Source organism: Panthera onca, chromosome B2 (genome assembly GCF_046562875.1).
Source record: "Panthera onca isolate mPanOnc1 chromosome B2, mPanOnc1 haplotype 2, whole genome shotgun sequence".
In the NCBI taxonomy this organism is placed as follows: domain Eukaryota; kingdom Metazoa; phylum Chordata; class Mammalia; order Carnivora; family Felidae; genus Panthera; species Panthera onca.
This window is the reverse complement of record NC_138343.1, coordinates 80,190,266-80,213,104: the sequence shown is the minus strand read 5'-3', so window position 1 is coordinate 80,213,104 and position 22,839 is coordinate 80,190,266. Positions and strand designations below refer to the sequence as shown.

The following is a 22,839-nucleotide window of genomic DNA, read 5'->3' as shown; positions in this document are numbered from 1 at the left end:
TTTAAAAAAAAAAAAAGCTTTATTTAAAACAAACCTTTACCTTACACACTTTCCAGAATTTATACTCTTAAATTTTCACCTTACATTATGTATATGTTTTCTATTAAACGTGAGGTTTCAGCCAAATGATAAACACCAGTAGAATACCAGATACAGGTCACAATTAAAAAGTGAAAATAACTGGCAGAATGTTTATTAGATAAGGTATAACCACATGAATTAATCTAATGACATAAGTCTCATCATTTATTCACCCAGTTTCTCTCTCCACCCTGTTAAAACATCACAACTATCCCCTAACAGATTTAAATATGTATAAAATTTCCCCAACATTTCAGGAAGCAATCATACTAGCTGCACTGGTGCGATTTAGTTTAGTAAACACACAGCCATCTTCATTTCCAAAAGGCCTGAAGTGCTTTACAGTATCACACAGTCTACATATAAAATTACCTTCATTCACCTGTCAATCATTTATTGACCATCTGCCATGCGCCAAACTCTGAGCTAAGTGCTTGATAAAATGGTGAAGATACACAGACATGGTCACTGCTCCCATGAAGCTTACAGTTTAGTGAAAAGATAGATACTAAAAGATAATTCTAACCCACAGAGCTCTTAACAGAGATAACAGGGAGATTAGAAAGAGAAAGATACTAAAGAAGTAACCCCATTAATGACTTTAAAAATTCTAAGTGTAAGAGGAATAACAGACTAATACCCCTGTGAAAAAGACCTGAGGATAGGTTGGTTTTTAGCAAGTGGAGGATGGGCAACAGGTGGCAAAGGCAGAGCTCATGGTACATCCAAGGAACCAAAAGAATGCAGAAATTCCAGAGCTATGATGCCTAGGGCAAAGGTAAACACTAAAGGCAAGGCCTGAAAAGTAGTTTAGAACCATATTGGGAAGAGTCTTGTGGGCCACGTTCAGATTTATGATCTTTTATCCTAAGAACAATGAGAATCCATTGATGTATTTTAATTAAGAAAGAGGGTAGGATGGAGTAATTCTATGATAGTGAGATGTTCAGTGTGGTTTAAAAAGTGTCCTGTGTGGGGCTTTTATACTGAGAAGAGATGAACCAGAGGTGGAAAAGAGCAAGAATGGATGCAGAAATACCAGCACAAAGGCTACTGCCAGATGAGAGTTGATAGGTAACAATGATGGTAAAATCGGAGAGAAATGAATAATTTGAGAGATTATAAAGACATAAAAATCAGCAGAACATGGTAATGAATTAGGTCTGAGGGACGATTAGAGAGGTAAGGGTCAATGACAGCTTCTAGGCATGGTGACTATGTGTCCCAGTTTGCCAAGTAATCTCAGTGCAATTATTAATAGCATGCCCTTCTACTCTCAAAAGGGTCCTGGTGTGGGCAATAAATTAAATGGCCAGTCTACCCCTAGGTCTCTGGTTTACACCAGCTGAATAAATGATGGAGAACCCACTGAGTAAGAAACAACTGAAGAGGTTTGATCATAAATTCCATTTTGAATGAGGTAATTTTGAAAATTCTGTATAGATGTGAAGTAGTTATTTCTATATAAATGGAACTGATGTAGTAGGAGTGAGATTACTTCAAATGAATATACTGACAGAGAAAGGAAAAGACATAGGTCTGAGTTTTAAGAATTCCAACCTAGTCAAGTACAGAAGAATAAACCTCAAGTTAGGAAGAAAATTAAGAACCATGAAAGCCAAATCAAGAGACTATTTTCAAGAAAAGGTCAATTATGTCATATAATGTGTGAGGGTGGTTAAAATGAGAAATCAAAACTATTTGATAGACTTAGAGGCAGTCACCGTTGAGCAAAATGACAGCTATTTGGGTGTACCAATGGAGGCAGAAGTCAGAGTGAAAGGGGGTCAAGAGTGAGTAGAAACATAAAATGAAGACAGCAAGTTTAGATAACTGCTTTGGAGGTTTGACTATGCAAGGGAAGGAAACATGAAATTCTCTGGAAAATACTGCCTCCAACCAAAATTTTAAAAAGAGAGAGAATATTAGTCATAGTAAAACCTTAAAGACTTAATAAAATGCATGATTTTCATCTTTCCACTCAAAAGTTTAAAATATTCCACATATCAACAGCCATGTAATTCATAAACAGATCCACACCCCTCAATTATACCTTTGGTGAAGATTATTTATTTCTTCATCCTTGCGATTTATTTCCACTCTAGCAGTTTTGATAAGTGCTGAAATATTCTTCTTAAGAGACTGGTTTTCATTTTTTAAGCTGAAATTCTAAACATCATAAAATATATTTAAAGTATATATATAAATAAAGTATAGGTCTACAGGATTATTAAACTTTTACTTATATAACACAGCTAATGTTTACTGAAAGCTCTAACTGCAAGCCAGGCATCACGTTTTTTATCTTGTGTGATTCCAAAAAAAGTCCTACGAGAAAGAAGTACTATTATGTTCATTATACAGCTGAGATTCAAAGATAACAGACACCAAACAAAGGCCATTTCAAGTGAAACTACTTAAAACATGGATCAAGGGGCACCTGGGTGGCTGTCAGTTAAGCACCCAAGTCTTGATATTGGCTCAGGTTGTGATCTCGTAGTCATGAGATAAGACACTGCACTGAGCATGGAACCTGCTTGGGATTCTCTCTCCCCCTCTCTCTCTGCCCCTCCCATACACACCTGCGTGCACATGCTCTCTCTCTCAAAATAAATAAACATTAAAAAAAAAAAAAAAAAGCCAGGTTCAAAATGAAAAGACAATAACAAGAAAAAAGTTCTGCCTGGGTTATTACCTTGAAAACTGAAGATAAAAATGATAAGGCTTTATTATACTTAACAACTCACGTTTAACTTACAACAATGTACTAATTCTCAAATGAACAAAGAATGAATTTAGGATTGGCTAGTTATTTGGGGGGAAAGGGAAACGAAGAGAAACAACTTTACCAAAAAAAATAAATAAATAAATAAAAATCAAAACAAGACATGACATTCCTGTATTCTGCAGCACGCTCACCAAAAAAGTCACTCTTGCGAAAGTATGAAGGTATCACCACCTTCCCCCAACAGCCATTCTAAATCTTTGCTCCTCAAACCATTCCCTTTTAAAACACCCGGTATCGGGGCTCCTGGGTGGCTCAGTCACTTAAAGTGTCCAACTCTTGATTTCAGCTCATGCCATGATCTCACAGTTCATGGGTTCAAACCCCATATTGGGCTCCACGCTGATAGAACAGGGCCTGCTTAGAATTCTCCCTCTCTCTCCCTCCCTCTCTCTCTGCCCCTCCCAACTTGTGTTCTCTCTCTCAAAATAAATTAAAAACAAAAACAAAAACAAAAAAAATACCTGGTATCATCTCCATTAATGTTCTATTATTTGTTAACTAGTGTAACAGATTTTTATGCCGGTGCCATTTAACAAATCAGTTTTCCAATATCATTTTCAGTGACACAGAAAATAATGCATGTTTCTGCATACTTGCTATATCATTTAACACTAAAAAGAAGAATTTCCTTATAAACCGCCAACACTTAAGCATTTTAATTTCTAACAAAAAAAAATTATTACATTTTGATTTTAAAATAACACAAAAGGCCCTAGGGCCTCAATAAAACTTCCCTTCAATGACTGGAGCAGTAAAAGAAAACAGAGAGGCAAAAATACTCATAATAATCCTACCTGTGTCTGTATTTCCTTAAACTTTTTCATCAGCTCTTTCATTTGCAGCTGACATTTACCATATTCTACTTGCAACTGTAAGATATAAAAAGATTAAGCATCATCCTAAATTATTTTCTTAGCTTATATGACACTTCGGAATATTTTAAAATTTAGAAAATCAACCCCCTACAAAGGATAGACAAGGTCTATTTCTACTAACAGATATTTAGTAAAACTACTAGTTTTTAACACTGTCTCAACCAAAACACATCTTGTTAAGTTTCACATTCAATCTCCAGACCTTAAAATTCAAATAAGGTAGAAAGAAATTCATCTGAATTAAGTCTTGGGACATTTTATAACTTAGTACAAATCATGAAAAGATAAAATGTTTTATCATACTGACTGCCTGTTGAGGTTTTATATATTCACTTAAATTTAATCAAGCAAAATTATAACTAAATTTAGACAAGCATTCAGAAAAGATTTTAAAAAGCAGATCTGAAGACAGAAACTTAAATATTCTTTTAGACTAAGAGCTATTTCTTCAACACAGAATGTTTAATAATAAGCTGATGTCTGCACTTCAGAAGTTACAAAAGGTTAAAATAACTCTGTCCTTAATTCTGGCAACCCATACATCATTATATGTTGCCTCCTTTGCAGTTCCTTCTTCAGTCAGGATTTCTTCATATAAATCCAAACAATTTCTGGATGGTACACACGATTTGGAAGCACTGTCTAAAACAAACATACAAAAAGCCCTTAAATTAAAACATGTACTTTGAGATTCAATGCAATCCCTATCAGAATTCCAATGTCATTTTTCACAGAAATAGAAATAACAATCCTAAAATTCGTATGAAATGACAAGACTGCAAATAAAAAAGCTGTCTTGAAAAAGAAGACCAAAGCTGTAGGCATCACATTTCCTGATCTCTAATCCTAATACAAAGCTATAGTAATCAAAACTGTATGCTATTGGCATAAAAACAGATATACAGATCAATGGAGCAGAATACAGAACCCAGAAATAAATACAGTAAATTTATGTATGACAGACAAGTGAAGAATATACAATGGGGAATAGATAAGCTCTTTCCATAAATGGTATTGAGAAAACTGGACCCCTATCTTACTCCATGCACAAAAATCAACTCCAAATGGTTTTTTTTTTTAATTTTTTAAAATTTACATCCAAATTAGTTAGGATATATCATCAACAATGATTTCAGGAGTAGATTCCTTAGTGCCCCTTACCCATTTAGCCCATCCCCCCCTCCACAACCCCTCCAGTAACCCTCAGTTTGTTCTCCATATTTATGAGTCTCTTCTGTTTTGTCCCCCTCCCTGTTTTTATATTTTTTGTTTCCCTTCCCTTAGGTTCATCTGTTTTGTTTCTTAAAGTCCTCATATGAATGAAGTCATAGGATTTATGTCTTTCTCTGACTAATTTCACTTAGCATAATACCCTCCAGTTCCACCCACGTAGTTGCAAATTCTTTTTGATTGCCAAGTAATACTCCATTGTACATATATATACCACATCTTCTTTATCCATTCATCCATCAGTGGACACTTGGGCTCTTTCCATACTTTGGCTATTGTTGATAGTGCTGCTAAACATGAGGGTGCATGTGTCCCACTGAAACAGCACACCTGTACCCCGTGGATAAATGCCTAGTAGTGCAATTGCTGGCCCGTAAGGTAGTTCTATTTTTAGTTTTTTGTGGAACCTCCATACTGTCTTCAGAGTGGCTACACCTGCTTGCATTCCAAATGGGATTTAAATGTGAGACCCAAAAAGTCTTAGAGAAAAAAAAAAGGAAGGGGGTAAGCTCCTAGACATCAGTCTTGGCAAAGATTTTCTGGATTTGACACCAAAAACAAGGGAAACAATAGCAAAAATAACAAGTAGGACTACATCAAATTACAAAGCTGCAGCATAGGAAAGAAAACCATCAACAAAGTGAAAGGCAACCCACAGAATGGGAGAAAATATTTGCAAATTAAGTATCTGACATAGGGTTAATATCCAGAATATATAAAGAACTCATACCACTCAACAGCCAAAGGAAAAAAAAAAAAAAAATCTGACAGAAAAATGGGCAGAGAAACTGAATAGACATTTTCCCAAAGACATACAAATAGCCAACAGGAACATGGAAAAGTGCTCAACCTGACTAACTGTTAGGGAAATGCAAATCAAAATCACAATGAGATAACACCTTACACCTGCTAGAATGGCTATCACCAAAAAGAGATAAAAGCTATAGAATAGGGAATATAATCAATAATATTGTAATAACTTTGTATGGTGACAAATAGTAACTACACTTACCATGATGAGCACTGCATTAGGTACAGAATTGTCAAATCACTATTTTGTACACTTGAAACTAATATAACACTGTATGTCAACTATACTTCAATAAAATAAATGAGTAAGTAAAAAATAAAAAGCACCAAACACTTGCCACACTTAGTAAGTAAATGTTCAGTAAAGACTGCTGTTATCAGAGACCTCCCCGATTAAAAAAAAACAAAAACCAAAAAACAACCATGAGATAACAAGTGTTGGCAAGGATGTGGAGAAAATAGAATACTTGTGCAAGATTAGTGGGAATGTAAACCAGTGCAGCTACAATGGAAAACACTATGGAGGTTCCTCAAAAACTTAAAAATAGAAATATGATTCAGTAATCCCACCTCTGGGTATTAATCCAAAGGATATAAAAGAGGATCTTAGGGCACCTGGGTGGCTCAATTGGTAAAGCGCCTAACTTCGGCTCAAGTGGAAGTGGTTCATGGGTTCAAGCCCTGCATCAGGCTCTCTGCAGTGTACAGAAAGCTATCTGTAATCAAATGCTCTACCACTAGACTATTACTATGGTGATCATTTCACATTATATACAAATACTGAATAATTATGTCGTATGCCTGAAACTAATATGTAATAGAGTCATAAATATGATCTCACAGTTCATGGGTTTGAGCCCCGTATAGGGTTTTTGCTGTCAGTGCAGAGCCCACTTCAGATCCTCTGTCCCCCCCTCTCTCTGCCCCTTCCCCACTCAATTTCTCTCTTTTCCTCTCTTTCTCTCTCTCAAAATAAATAAATAAAAACTTAAAAAAAAAAAACCCAGGATCTCAAAGAGATATCTGCACACCCATGTTCACTGCAGCATTATTCATAATAGCCAACATATGGAAACAACCTAAGTGTTCATTAACAGATGGTTAAAAGAGATGTGGCATATGTATACAATGGGATATTATTCAACCATGAGAAAGAAGGACCTCCTGCCATTTGCACTAACATGAACAGACCTTGCAGGCATTATGCTAATTGAAATAAGTCAGAAAGAGAAAGACAAATAGCACATGACATCAACTTGTATGTGAAATATAAAAATGCCAAATACATAGAAACAGACTAGAACAGTGGTTACCAGGGGCTGGGGTGACAGAAGAGATATTGATCAAAGAGTATGAACTTCCAGGGGCCCTTGGGTGGCTCAGTTGGTTAAGCACTCTTGATTTCAGCTCAGGTCATGATCTCATGGTTTGTGAGTTCTAGCCCCACATCAGGCTCAGTATTGACAGGGAAGAGCCTACTTGGGATTCTCTCTCCCTCTCTCTCTGCCCCTCCCCTGCTCATGCTCGCTTGTGCTCTCTCTCTCTCTAAATAAATAAATAAACTTTAAAAAACCAGAATATAAACTTCTAGCTATAAGATAAATAAGGTTTAGGGATCTAAAACACAGCAGAGTGATGATAGTTAATCATACTGTGTGTATTACATACTTAAAAGTTGCTAAGAGAATAGATCTTAAATGTTCTCACCACAAAAGAGAGATGGTAATTATGTCACGTAATTGATGCAGGCTAATTATATCACATAATTGATGCAGGTAATTATGCCACATAATTTAGCTAAGGCTAAAGTGGTAATCATTTTGCAACGTATAAGTGTATCAAATCAATACTTAAACTTACACAATGTTACGTGTTAACTATATCTCAATAAAGGTGGGGAAAATAGAAAATATGTGTCAAGCTTTTTGATGTTGTGTCTCCTGCAAATCAAAGGGCTATATATTTCTGCATCTCCTGCATTTCATCCAAATCTATACTGATTGGTTGGAAAGCCAATTTACCTAAAATACTTATGACAACAAATCAGATGTGAGGACCATATTTGTTCAAAGCTTTGAGAGATTTGATTATGGAAAGGTTTCTAATTTGGATAGGTCATTAGACTCTCTCCATACCAGTCTTACTGATACATTTGTTTGTTTGTTTGTTTAATGTTTATTTTTGAGAGAGCGAGACAGAGACAGAGAGAGAGAGAGAGAGAGAGCCAGCAAGTGAGCAAGCACAAATGGGGGAAGGGCAGAGAGAGAGAGGGAGATCAGAATCTGAAACAGGCTCCAGGCTCTGAGCTGTCAGCATAGAGGCCTGACAGGGCCTCGAACTCACAGTGCAGGGCTCGAACTCACAAACCACGAGATCATGACCTGAACCAAAGCTGGATGTCCAACCAACTGAGTTACCCAGGCACCTCTTACTGATACATTTGAAAACATTTATAGTAACTACCCTTTTCAAAAGTTCTAATATGTAAGCCATGACAGTATGAGTAGTAATATATGTATAGACACCACCAGCAGCTGCATTTCAATGTACAAAATATACTTGCTCTAGGTCCAATTAAATCTAAGACCTAGATGAATAGCAAAACTGAGTGCTAATTTGTTTTAGTGATCAAACTTTGGTCAAAAAAATAATTACCTAAGTATAACCATTTCAAAGAATGGGCAAATTGTTCCGGAACTATGTATTACTCCCAAGAATTGGCAACAACAAAATAAATACTTCCAATACACTGACCAAAGAAAATGAAACTTTTATTTTAGAATTTACATACCAGAAACAGCACTGTCCAACCCAGCATATATGTCCAAAGAACCTTCATCATTATTTTTAAGAGGAGAAGCTGCAGGAAAATCAAAGATAATTAAAACTGACTTCATGCAGTTAGTGAAGTTTTTCTAATCCAGGAAAAGACAGAGACTTTATTAGTCTTATACCAAAAAACACAATTGTTTACAATTTTTAAACATCCTTATAAATAGAAAGATCTCAATACACAGATTTATGACTCTATTACATAAGATTTAGACTTAAAAACTCACTTTCAAAAACAAACTTGTGAGAAGGTTCCAATTCCAATAATAGCAGAGTGGTTCTATCAGACCAATCCTCCTGCTGATAACAACTATAAACTCTAAGCAAATTATTAAAAGCTATCTGTAGTCAAATGCTCTGCCACTAGACTATCATTGTGGTGATCATTTCACATTATATACAAATACTGAATCATTATGTTGTATTCCTGAAACTAATAGGATGTTATAAGTATAATTATACCTCAATTAAATAAGAAAAAAAAGGCAATCTGAAAATCTAAAAACAATCCAAAGAGGGCAAAAACTGAATGGGAGACAACACCTGAAAGGAGAAAACAGTCTTGTATGCATTCCCTATCCCCCTTTATTAAAATTTTTTGTAGAAGGATAAGCCCTAGTTGGAGCCACAATGAGCAGTGAAAGCTTAGATGGAAACCTCTGGTCCCAACAGCTTGAATAATGAAAGAAAAAAATTGGGGAATGATAACAGCAACTAGAAACTAAGAAAGAAAATCCAGAAAGAGTATTCCCCAATTTGTGCCCAAATCTCCAAGTGACCTCCAAACTACATAAGTAAAGGTGAGAACTCCAAAATGTCCAGTTAAAGCTAAAATATCTGAACAGAGTTTTCAGCTGCTATCCACTACAGGTAAGACAGAAGTTTAAGTTCAGCCAAGTTAAATACTTGCTAAAAGTAAAAACAATATAGCATAATCCAGTGTCTCTAGAACATAACAGAATTGAGCATCCAGAATGCAATCCAAAAATTACTACATAGGAAATCTTGGCAGAGAAACAGAAACCATTAAAACAAAGAATGAGGGATGCCTGGCAGGCTCAGTTGGTGGAGTGCAACTCTTGATTTTGGGGTCATGAGTTTGGGCCCCACAATGGATGTAGAGATTACTAAATTAAATAAATAAAAAATAACTAAAACAAACAAGCAAAGAATGAAAATCCTAAAACTGAAAAGTGCAATATCTAATGCAAAAAAAAAAAAGAAAAAAAATTTTCACTGAAGGTGCTTAACAGTAAAGCCAGTGAACTTGAAGGTAAATCAATAAAAATTACCCAATCTGAAGAATAGAGAGAAAAAGATTTAAAACAAATAAACAACAACAAATGTCTTAGTAACCTTAGCAATATCAAAAGTTCTCACATACTGTATATCTGCAGTCCAAGAGGAAAAGAGAGAATGGGGAGGAAAATGATACTGAAAAGCCATTAGAGGATACTAGGACTAGAAACGATAAATAACAGAGTAAATATAAATAACAAATTTTTCTTAATTTCTTTTAATTCCTCTTAAGTTTTTAAAGATACGTAGAATGATATAAAGTAAAAATTGAAGCTCTGTATCATGAGGTTTATGACATCTTTAACATAAAAGGATGGATGAAGGTTAAATAAAACTATACATACAAGATTCTACATCTTAGGTGAAAAAGTACAATACTAGGAAGTAGACTACAAAATGTTAAAGAGGTATACTCCAATCCCTTAAGCAGCCACTAAAAAATAATGCAAAGAGGTGTTGTAGCCCAAAAAGCTAATATATAAATTAGAATGAAATTCTAAAATATATTCAACATTTGAAAGGAGGTAAGAAAATCAGAAGGAAAAAAAAAAGATGAGAAAAACAAAGTATTAAAATGATAGATTAAAATCCAATCATAATAATAAAGAAAATGTTGGGGTTACCTGGTAAAACAGGAACAAAAATAGCAGATTAAATAAAAGTATTATATCAATGTTAAATTTACTGAAATTTTGATAATTGTGCTGTTCTTATATTAAAAAACCCAAGTTTTTCTTATGAAATACACACTTAAGTATTTGGGAGTAAAGGACCATAATGTATTCAACTTACTCAAGAGTAACAAATACCTATTTTATATTTCTTTGGATAGAAAAATAAATATCATTACCACTCATATTGACAAAGTTGTTAATTTCATTATATTTGAGAGCCTTAAAAGCCCTGTAATAATAAGAAAGCTCACATTTACTAAACATTTCCTATTTGCCAGGCACCTTACTATGTTAATTCATTTATGTGTGGGAAGAAAGAGTTGATGACAGTGTTTTCAATGAGAATAAATGATTTTGCAATTAAATACACTTAGAAAGACAGTTCAGAAAGACAGGTCTTACCAGAAAAGACATCAAATAAACTTGTTCCATCACCATTGTCATCATCTGCTGCCATGATCCTATTTCCTTTTGACAGTCGCCATCTAAAGCATGAAATATAAAGATTTTTCCATTGTTAAAATCAACCTCACAATTCAGAGAATAAACCTAGCTTTCAGTTAAAAAGCAATTTTTAGGGGCACCTGGGTGGCTCAGTCGGTTAATTGTCCTACTTTGGCCCAGGCCGTGACCTTGCAGTTCACGAGTTCAAGCCCTGCATCAGGCTCGGTGCTGACAACTCGGAGCCTGGATCCTGCTTCAGATTCTGTGTCTCCGTCTCTCTCTGCCCCTGCCTTGCTTGCACTGTGTCTCCCTCTCTTTCTCTCTCAAAATAAAAAACATTTAAAAAAATCGTTTTTAGGGGCACCTGGGTGGCTCAGTCGGTTAAGTGTCCTACTTTGGCCCTGGCCGTGACCTTGCAGTTCACGAGTTCAAGCCCTGCATCAGGCTCGGTGCTGACAACTCGGAGCCTGGATCCTGCTTCAGATTCTGTGTCTCCCTCTCTCTCTGCCCCTGCCTTGCTTGCACTGTGTCTCCCTCTCTTTCTCTCTCAAAAAAAAAACATTTAAAAAAATCGTTTTTTGGGGCGCCTGGGTGGCTCAGTAGGTTGAGCATCAGACTTCAGCCCAGGTCATGATCTCACAATTCATGAGTTTGAGCCCTGCATCAGGCTCTGTGCTGACAGCTCAGGGCCTGGAGCCTGCTTCAGATTCTGTGTCTCCCTCTCTCTCTGCCCCTACCCAGCTCGTGCTCTGTCTTTCCCTTTCTCTTTCTCTTTCTCTTTCTCTCTCTCTTTCTCTTTCTTTCTCTTTCTCTTTCTCTTTCTCTCTCTCTCTCTCTCTCTCCTCTTTCAAAAATAAATAAAAACATTAAAAAAGGAAAAAAAGAAAAAAACAAGTATCTAAATTCTTACTCCATTTTAATTAAAGAAGGAAGGAAGGGAGGGATGGAAATCATAAGCAATGTCTTATAGGTGTGGTTTATGCAAGAAAGAAGTCAGGGGGCACCTGGCTCAGCTGGTAAAGCATTTGACTCTTGATCTCGAGGTCATGAGTTCAAGCCCCACGCTGGGTATACAGCTTACTTAAGAAAAAAAAAGAAAGAAAGAAGTCAGAACTCTAATCACTGGACTCATTCTCAAAGAAAAAGTCATGGTTCTATCACAAGAGATACAATTTATGTTACTACTTTTAAATACAATCAAAGTATGTATCTTTTTTTAAAGATGTTTATTTATATTTAGAGAGAGAGAAACAGTGTTCATCTGAAAGTGGGGCAGGGACAGAGAGGGAGAGAGAGAGAACATCTCAAGCAGGCTCCACGCTGTTGGCACAGAGCCTGACGCAGGGCTCAATACCATGAACAGTGAGATCATGACCTGAGCAGAAATCAAGTCAGACGCTTAACCAACTGAGCCACCCAGGCACCCCTAAAGTATATCGTTTTATTCATTACTCACATTCCCCATTGCAACACTTTTTCCAATTAGCTGATTTGATTAACTGTTATAATATAGTCTGTACAATAATTACAAATGGCATAATCATATTTGTCAAATAACAGAACTAACTCTTGGTAAAGCAAAACTACTGACACAGCAGAAACTCACAGGCTTTCTAACAGTAACTTATTACCAGCTATAAACCGTCATATGGGGGCGCCTGGGTAGCTCAGTCAGTCGGTTAAGCAGCCAGCTCTTGATTTCAGCTCAGGCCATCTCACAGGTTCAGGAGTCTGAGCCCTGCATCGGGCTCTGGGCTCACAGTGACGAGCCTGCTTTGGATCATCTGCCTCTCTCTCTGCCTCTTTCCCGTTCACATGCATGCATGTTCTCTCCCTCTCTCTCTCTCAAAAATAAATAAATGTTAAAAAAAAATAAAAGTGGTGCCTGGGTGGCTCAGTCGTTAGACAACCAGCTTTGGCTCAGGTCACGATCTCATGGCTCGTGGGTTTGAGCCCCCTGTCAGGCTCTGTGCTGACAGCTCAGAGCCTGGAGCCTGCTTCAGATTCTGTGTCTCCCTCTCTCTCTGCCCGTCTCCTACTCACAACTCTGTCTCTCTCTCTCAAAAATAAACACACATTAAAAAAAATTTAATGAAAATAAAAAATAAAAATAAATTAATTTAAAAATAAACTGTCATATGGAGGAGGGAAAATCAGTCAATGGGTTTTTTACAGAATGGTGATAATGATTTGGTTAAACAGAAATCTAATAGATCAAAGTCTTCATTGCATATCATTTTACAGTTTTAGTTTTTACTACTGGCAGGTATTACTTAAGAAAAAAAAAAAAAAAAAAAAAAGATGGGGCAACTGGGTGGCTTAGTCGGTTAAGTGTCCCAACCCTTGATTTTGGCTCAGGTTATGATCCCACGGGATGAGCCCCACACCGGGCTCCACACTGAGAGCGTGAAGCCTGCTTGGGATCCTCTTTCTATCCCTTTGCCCCTCTTCCCCACATGAACCCTCTCTCTTCCCGTCTCTGAAATAAAATAAAAATACAATAAAATCTTTAAAAAAAAACAAAAAAATAAAGCAGTGTTGGTTCATAATTACAGGAAATGTACCATACTAATATCATGTAATAAGACATTAACAACGGAGAAAACTGGGGAGGGAGATGTAGCATGATAAACAAGATTTCTCTGTACTCCTGATTTTTTTTTTTTTTTTTTTTTTTTAAGTAAGCTCTACATCTAATGTGGGGCTTGAACTCATGACCCTGAGATGAGGAGTTGCATGCTATACCTGAGCCAGACAGGCACCCCTGTGCTTCTGAATTTTATCATAAATCAAAAACCATTCTAACCAATAGTCTCTCAGTAAAAAAAATATTTGTATATTTCATCATATTAGAGACAAAATATGTGTATCCTAACATCTGCTCAGGAAGAGCATATGATAAATTCAATACTAACTCCTAGCAAACTTGGGGTTTATGAAAATTTAAGGGACCTTTTTTAAACTGATAAAGGATATATTTCTACTACAAAACAAAACCCTCAATCATACATGATGATGACACCACAAAAGCATCTCCTTTAAAGTCAAGCTTGCTTCTGTTTGAAAGAAGAGTAAGGCATGAATTGAGACAGAACTGGAAAGAAGCAAAGCTGACATTATTTACACTATGGCCACCAATGTAGAAAATCTACAAATTATTAGAATAAGAGTTTTTTTTAAGTTCCTGAATGTAAGATAAACACACAAAAACGCTTTCCTGTATGCCAGCAAAACAATTTTAAGGTTTTGGTTTTTTTTAACTTTATTTATTTTGAGAAAGAGGGAGAGAGAGCGTTAGAGGGGCAGAGAGGGAGTGAGAGAGAATCTGAGCCACCCAGGCACCCCGCAAGAGTTTTAAAACATAACTGATAAAAAGATATTTACAACAACAAAACCATTAAGTACACAGAAATTATATTCTCATTCTCTCTCTCTCCCCCTCTCTCTCTCTTCCCTTCTTTCTTGGTGCCTGGGTGTCTCAGCTAAGCATCTGACTCTAGGTTTCAGCTCAGTTCATGATCCCATGGTTCATCGGTTTGAGCCCTGCGCAGAGCCTGCTTAGGATTCTCTGTCTGCTTGTCTCCCTGCCTTTCTCTCTCTCTCAAAAATAAATAAACATTAAAAAAAAAAAAAAAAAAGATTCTCTTTCTCTCTCTCTCTGTCCCTCTCCCTACCCATGCACTCTCTCTCTCAAAAAAATAAATAAATTATCAAAAAAAGAAAGAAAGAAAGAAATAGAAAGAAAGGCCTAAATCAGGGGTATGGAAACCTTTTCTTCTTACAAGGCCAGAAAGTAAATATTTTGTGCTTGCAGGCCATCTGCTCTGTCACAACCACCTACCCCTGCCACTGAAGCTCAAAAGCAACCAAAGACGACATGTAAACAAATAGGTCTGACTGTGTTCCAATAAAACTTTATTTACAAAAACAGGCAATTTGCTTCTGATCTAAATAAATGGCAAAACATAATTCAATCATATTTAGGAAAACTCAATATCAAAGTTGGCAATTCTCTCCAACTCAATGCAATCCCACTCAAACTTAACAAGTTGACCATAAAAATTAAATTGAAATGTAAAGGGCCTAGGAGAGGCAGGACATTTTTTATTTTGGAGAAAAGGAAGTAAACTTTTTATTAAAGTACAACATATAGGAAAAAAAAACACCAATCATAAGTATACAGTCCTATGATTTTTGACAACCTACACACATCCATCTAATTACCACCCAGATCAAGAAACAGATCATTATCATCACCTTAGAAGTATTACTCATGCCCTCTTGTAGCCACTATCCACTCCCAAATGTTGGCAAAGATGTGTGGAGAATAAAAGCATGCATATGGCTGATGACTGGTTTGTAGAAGAAGGACCTGCATATCAATGGAAGAGTGGGAAGAAGAGTGGAGATAGGTAGATTCCAAATGAGAACACCATTAACTTTGGAGGGAAGGCATATATGAACCTCGGGCAGAAGAGGACTGGGAGATAAGACTGTCAAATTTCATTAGAGTCAAACAGAAGATACTAAATGTCCAACTAAGGAATCTGGCCTTGAAATTTCAGAAGACAAGAGCACTGAAGGTTTCTGAGTTAGAAACACTGGTATAAAGAGAAAAGATTAACATGTGGAATGAACTAGAAAGACAAACGTGAAGAAACTGGGAAGGAGCTTATATAAGAGTCCACATAATAACATAACCCAAGATGGAGACAGTGAGATTGAAAAAGATATTTATATAAGGCATAATAATGAAAGCAAATAAGGTAGATGCCTAGATATGGGAAATATAAACAATTATCTCCTGCCTGAACTCATTCTCAAGCTACAAACTCTCATTATCTTTGATTCGTCCCTTACATCCACACTCACTTTCAAGTGATCACAAATTCTTAGTGATTTTATTTTTAAATCTCTCAAATTTAACATCTCCTTTCCACTCAGTCATTCCAGTTTTCAATATAATTATTACTCATTTAAATTATTACAAAGTCTCCTAACTAGTTTCCATACTACCAACACCTTTTTCCTTCTACCACTTTCCACACTAAAGCCAAAATCTGTTGACTTGTAACCTGTTTCACTCCCAGGTCAAAAAGCCTTTAAGAACCACCCAAAGCAACGTTATTGAATTAAGCTTCCCTAGCACAGAACTACAAGGCCTTTCCAGAAATATCACTACTTTTCTCACACTGCTACTCTAACCTACCCTATTCAGCCACATGAGATATTCTGTACTACCACAGCATATTTCTATTCTTTTTAATGCTTATTTATTTATTTATTTTGAGAGAGAACGGGGAGAGGGGGAGAGGGAGAGGCGGGGAGACAGAACCCCAAGTAGGCTCCAGCTCCATGCTGTCAGCACAGAGCTTGACACAGGGCTCAAATTCATGAACCGTGGGATCATGCTCTGAGCTGAAATCAAGTCGGACACTTAACCAACTGAGCCACCCAGGTGCCCCTACCAAAGCATGTTTCTATAATGCGAGGCAGCACACACGTTATTGAGAAATAGAGAAATGATGTTAGTGTAATGCAGAAACTATACTGGTTCACACAGGGTTCTTCCCAGATCATTACAGTTTTGCACCATTAACAGCAGCTAAATGCAGCAACTCTTGAAGGAATCTAGTCCTACACTGATGCCCTTACTCTAGGTGCCCATCACTCTCCTTTCTTCCTCTTGTCTCAGTACAGTAACAGGCTCTGTCTTGCAAGGGTGTAAGCATGATTTTCCTCAATCTTTGTCAGGGTAGAAATAACCCAAATACCAGGCAATAAGCCAAAGCCATCCAGTCTGCCATCACAGTATTCACATCAAACCTGCAACCTGTGTTTATGTCCCTCTGTTCTTGTCTCCACAAATCAACAGCTTCAATTCTTCCTTTTCCTCCTTCCATCAGCCTATTTCATCTTTCTTCTTTCTTGAGAAAAAATCTATACTGACTGAGATATTCATTAGGAATTTTACTTGCATTAACTATGCCAACATTTTAATTAAAATTGTTATTGTTCCTGTTGGTGCTCTAGTAACATGAGTAGACAGGTTTTGAGTATTCTGCCCCTATTTTTCCCATAAACCCTGTTTTAGTGAGTTACAGAACTAAAGGTTTTTCAAAAATGCATACATTAAAGCAGAAATGTCTGTACTTGCAGTTCCTGAATTATGCCATGAACCTCAACTCCACAATCTTTTGCTCATTCTATTGCCCTGCCTGGTCTGCTCATCCTCTCCCCAACCCAGCTACCATAAAAGAGAACCCCCTTTTCTGGAGACATAGTCAACCCTCATTCCCTTATTGTACTGACATACTAAATACATCATTACATTTAGCTACCTCCATTGCAATCATTTGCTTTCTAAAGTTGTTGTTAGAGGCACCTGGGTAGCTCAGTTAAGCATACAACTTTTGGTTTTGGCTCAGGTCATGAGGACAGGGTTCGTGGGTTCAAGCTTTGCATCAGGCTCCGCACTAACAGTGCGGAGCCTGCTTGGAATCCTCCCTCTCTCTTCTTTCTCTGCCCCTTCTCTGTTCACTCGCAGGGCAGTGCCAGGGCAGGGCAGGGCAGGGCACCCTCTCTCTTCTTTCTCTGCCCCTTCTCTGTTCACTCGCAGGGCCAGGGCCAGGGCCAGGCAGGGCAGGGCAGGGCAGGGAAGAGAAAGAACGGAAGAAAGGAAGAAAGGGAAAGAAAAGAAAAAAAGTTGTTTTTAGACTTCAGCATGTTTTTAGACTTCTAACCTGAAGGAGTTAGAACACAAGACTGATGAGTCCCATTCCCCCAGTTTTTGATTCTGTAGGTCTAGAGTGAGACATGAATATCTGCAACTCTAAAAAGTTCTCAGGTCATGCTGCTAGTTCAAGGACTACACTTTGAGAACTACCTTTTTAATTTTTTAATTTTTATTTTTTAAAGATTTTATTTTTAACTAATCTCTACACCCAATGTGGGGCTTGAACTTAACAACCCCCAAGACCACAAATCACATGCTCCACCGACTGAGCCAGCCAGATGCCCTAAGAACTACCTTTTTTAGACTAGTGCTGTCCAATAGAACTTTCTATAATGACAGAAATGTCCTATATCTGAGCTGTCCAATATAACACTAACCACATGTGACTATTGAGTACATAAAATATGCATAGTGTGACTGAGTACATTAGTCTCCTATTGCTGCTCTAACAACTTACCACAAACTTAGTGTCTTAACACATATTATCTTACAATCTCATTTGCCATGAGAAGCTCACAGAAAGGATTTCACAGAGCTGTGGTTATTACCATTTCAATAACACCTAACTAGCTCTAAATGCTATTGGGCTCTTATAAAAATGCTTTTGAATGTTGTACTAAGGCAATGAACTCCTGGACATCAGTATCTTATTTTCTATACCTGAAAAGCAAAATTTATTACGTTGTGTTAAACACTTGATGAACAAACACAAGGGGGTAAGTGATAAAGAGTAAATACTGCCACAAAAAGTAGGGGTACCAGATCAGATTTATAGACCCCTCTGCTGCCACCTCACAGTGCTGGAAAATTAGGAACTGTTTGTACTAAAACACAAACCAACAGTCAGCAATAAGATGCTAAGGTTAATAAACACATTCCTGTAAGTCCCAATTCACCAAGACCAAAACCAAAAGAGATCAACATCTGTCGCCTCCTGACATCTCTACTTCTTTCACTGGCACTAGCATTCCCTAATAGCCTTCTGATACAAGTCCACAATGTTTCTCCCATTTATCCTCGTTCTTTCCTTCTAAATTTTATTTCAGGCTCCACTATACCTATCTAATTATCTCCTCTCTCCAAATATATGCCACACACAATTGCTGGATTCGTTTTTCAGAAGCAATCCTGCTCATTATCACTTCTTGCTCAAAAACTTTCCATTACTTCCCAATGTCTACTGAATAAAGCCCAAACGCCTTACCATGATACACACTAATGCCTACCTTTCTAGCTCCATCATTCACTATCCCAAGGTTTCCAAAATCCCAAGGTTCAGTGAAACTGGGTTCCTGTTTGCAAACACAATTCCTATACCATCTCCCCACTACATCTATGAGCTCACAAGGAAGTATGGGTGTGAATACCTACAGATTAGAATTTGAGAAATGAGGGGTTTAATAATTTATTTTTTTATTTACATCCAAGTTAGCATATAATGTAACAATGATTTCAGGAGTAGATTCATTAACGCCCCTTACCCATTTATCCCATCCCCCCTCCCACAACCCCTCCAGCAACCCTTTGTTTGTTCACCATATTTAAGAGTCTCTTAGGGGCGCCTGAGTGGCTCAGTCAGTTAAGCATAAGCATCAACTTCGGCTCAGGTCATGATCTCACAGTTCATGGGTTCAAGACCCGCATCAGGCTCTGTGCTGACAGCTGGGGCCTGGAGCCTGCTTCAGATTCTGTGTCTCCCTCTCTCTCTGCCCCTCCCCTGCTCACTCTGTCTGTCTCTGTCTCTCAATAATAAATAAACATTAAAAAAATAATAAAAAGAGTCTCTTATGTTTTGTCTCCCTCCTTGTTTTTATATTATTCTTGCTTCCCTTCCCTTATGTTCATCTGTTTTGTATCTTAAAGTCCTCATATGAGTGAAGTCGTATATTTGTCTTTCTCTGACTAATTTCACTTAGCATAATACCCTCTAGTTCCATCCAGAGTTGCAAATGGCAAGAGAGAAATGAGGTTTTAGAAGTCAGGTGATATATTACACGATTAAGATACTTGGACTTCATCCAGTAGAGAATGAGAGAAACCACTGAAGGTTTTTAAAGCAAGAGACTATCATGATCAAATCTGCATTCCAGGAATTTAACTCTAGCAAGAAAAGTATTGAAAATATTAGTACCAAAAGATAAAGACTATGAAAACAGTGCAGGAGACAATGAGGGGTGACGAAGCCATCAGTAGTGGAAATAAGAAGCAGATCTGAGATTTCTGTGACAGAATCAAAAGATTTAATGGAAAGTGTATTCGAATGTCCAATCTTGACCACTTCAAAACCAGAGCCTGAGTTATCTTTTCAAAATGCAAATCTGATCATGTTCCCTCCTCTACTTAAAACCCTTCAGTGCTTCCTGCTGATTTTAGATTTAAAAATTTTGTCACAACTCTGCTTGCAAAGTCTAGGGAGACCTGGCCTCTGCCCACAATTCCAGAGATAGTCTGTATCCTTCTTCCCCATTTCCCAGCAGGCAGTCTTTACTCTTGATCATACTGACCTTCTTTCAGCTCTTCGGCCATGCCAATTGTTCCCTCCCGCCACAGGGCCTCTGCAGGGAGTGCTCTTTCCTCAACGCTCTACCATCACTCAACTCCTCGCTGGTATTTTGTCTTAAGTAATGTTTGAGCCTTCCCTGGCTACTCTCTCTCTCCACTATGTCAGGCCCTCTGTTACAAACTCTTATACCACTGTGTCCTTTCTCGATATGGCCTCTTTTCAGTTTATAATTACATTTTTGTGCGATTCCTAAAGAAATGTCCATCTCACCCACTGGAATGTAAGATCCATGAAGACCAGGACTGACTCTGTTCTGTTCACCACTGTATCACCAGCTCTCAGGACAGGGCCTTGCAAGTTAGTAGGTAATAAAAAGATATTTGTTGAATTACTGAAATCCCCAATTTATTAACAATAACTCCAAAGTTCCTAGCTTTGGTAACAAGGTAGTCATGCTTTTAACTGAAATAGAGAACCAAAGAAGACATGATAAATTATCTGTATGACATCCAGGTGAAGATGTCTAATAGACAACAGGAAACAGGAGTATGTAGCACAAAAGACAAAACGTAACTGGTAGAGTTGAGAGTTGAGATTACTGTCTTGAAATCACAAAGGCCAGTGATTCTCCTAAAATAGAAGGGAGGAGGGAAAAGAGGAAGGATTATGTATCAGAATCTCTTGGAAAGAGGGGTTTTATTCACATTTGCTCTCACTTTCCCCTAAATGAGGACCTCAATATATAATTAGAGGGACTACTGACAGAGGAGTGTTGCACCTAAACAGTGTAAAGGCAAAGGTTTACATGTTTAAAACCATGATGATCAAAGAAAAGAGTTGAAAGCTCACTCATAATCATTTTAGGAACAAAGCACATGAAAGGAGGATTACCTAGCCTTTTGTGATAGGACAATGTCTTAAAGACAGTCTAAAGGAAATTTTCCTTAAAAAAAAAATTGAAGGAATGAAGTAAGCATTTATAGAGGAAAACAGGAAAAAGCCAGGGGAGGAGGAGAGTGTCTTTTAAGGTTCCTGGGAAAGGTTAAATCTAATACACCAAGATCCCCAAAGAAAATGTAAAGGGAAAATAACAAACACTACATATACTGAACACTACGTGCCAGGGCCTTAAATGTTCCAAATACATTATTTTAAATCTTCCCAAAATCCCGAGAAGTATATACTATTCTTTTTCCCGTTTCACAGTTGAGGAAACATATAACAAATGATTAAGAAACTTGCCCCAAGGTCAAACAGGTGTTAAATGGCATATTTGGGATTAGATTCCCACTGTCTTTAAAGCCAAATGACAAAATCAAGAATATTCATGAGAAAAGTATATATTTTTTTCTTTGAAAGGGGGCCACCTCTTGTGAAATGGGAAGAAATGCTATAAGATAATTGGGGTGGGGGTGGGGAAATTTTTGCTCTGGTCTCTGTCCTCCAATCAAAGAAGCGCTGAGTGAGATGGGGGAGGGGCACTGAGGAAGGGTAGAGGTTTGGAGCTATAGCTGCGGAGAATGGGAAAGACCAGGGAGGAATCTGGGAAAGACCAGGGAAGAATCAGTCAATGCCAACCCGATCCCTGAAGCACAAATCCTGAGATTCTGCATATTCTACATTAACATCTGAGTTGGGGCCAACTATGTGTCAGGTATGGTTCTAGGCGTTGTGGAGATAACTTCTCTGGGTATAAGAGTAGCGAAAACAACCAATATCAATGATCACCTTACACTTACGAAAGACCCATTCCTCCAGAATCCCATCCGGAAGCCTCAAGAAGTGCATTCCAAGACAAGATTGGTTTTGGGGGGAGGGGCGGGAGGAGCGGTCGAAAGGGTAGTTCCTACGTGCTCTCACCCCAATTCCCCCCTGGATCCTCTCGAGGGACCAGAGAGGAACGCGAATGCGAGCCCTGAAACTGCACCCGAGGGCGGCGGGAACGCGGCTACCTAAGGGCCCCGGACATCAGGCGCGCCCCCCCCCTTCCCCGACTCCGTGATTCTCTTCGACGCCTGGGCTCCCCGAAAACCGCTTGCTTCCGCTCGGAGCACTACCCTGCCATACAGCCTATTCCCAAGAGCCCCGAGCGGACCGGACCCCCACATCAACTTACCCGCCCTGCCCAGCCCAAGATAGCTGGGGCTCCTTTCTGGACACCGAGGTCTCCCAGGCATCTCCACCAATGCCAGAGCGCACTCAGGACGGGGAGGCGGGACCGAGCACCCATGGCCAATCAGACCAGACGTACAGCACGTCCCGGCGCACAGAACTAGTTCCCGCCTTTAGGAGGGCGAAAAAAAAAAACACGATTGGCGCCAAACTCGCGTAAGCTGGTGCGGAGTTTAAGGGAAAGGGGCGGGGCCTACGCTGATGCAGGAAGGGGCGGGGCTTGGAGCTGTTAAGGGCGGAGTCTGGGAGAAGCTCTTTAATGAAAGGGAAAGTAAACTCTAAGGCCCTGTCATTTATTTGGTCCTTTATTCTATAAATTCTGTTGAGCATGAACTGCGTGCTAGACGTGGTCCTGGACACTGGCTCGATAATGATGAATAAACACTGTTCCTTGC

General features: G+C 38.2%; 1 protein-coding gene across 3 annotated transcripts in view; it reads right to left on the bottom strand.

Moving 5' to 3' along the window:
* The window catches only part of CASP8AP2 (caspase 8 associated protein 2), a 34,957-nt gene extending 12,486 nt beyond the window's left edge, over positions 1–22,471 (bottom strand). For all 3 annotated transcript variants that reach the window (XM_060616178.3, XM_060616179.3, XM_060616180.3), the window contains exons 1-7: positions 22,389–22,471; positions 12,038–12,113; positions 10,992–11,074; positions 8,576–8,644; positions 4,286–4,386; positions 3,664–3,738; positions 2,135–2,250 (exon numbers count right to left, since the gene is read on the bottom strand). In XM_060616178.3, the coding sequence (XP_060472161.3) occupies positions 2,135–2,250; positions 3,664–3,738; positions 4,286–4,386; positions 8,576–8,644; positions 10,992–11,046 (416 nt within the window). In that variant the 5' untranslated portion in view covers positions 11,047–11,074; positions 12,038–12,113; positions 22,389–22,471. The remainder of the gene's footprint in view (positions 1–2,134; positions 2,251–3,663; positions 3,739–4,285; positions 4,387–8,575; positions 8,645–10,991; positions 11,075–12,037; positions 12,114–22,388) is intronic.
* Positions 22,472–22,839: the final 368 nt, after the last annotated feature.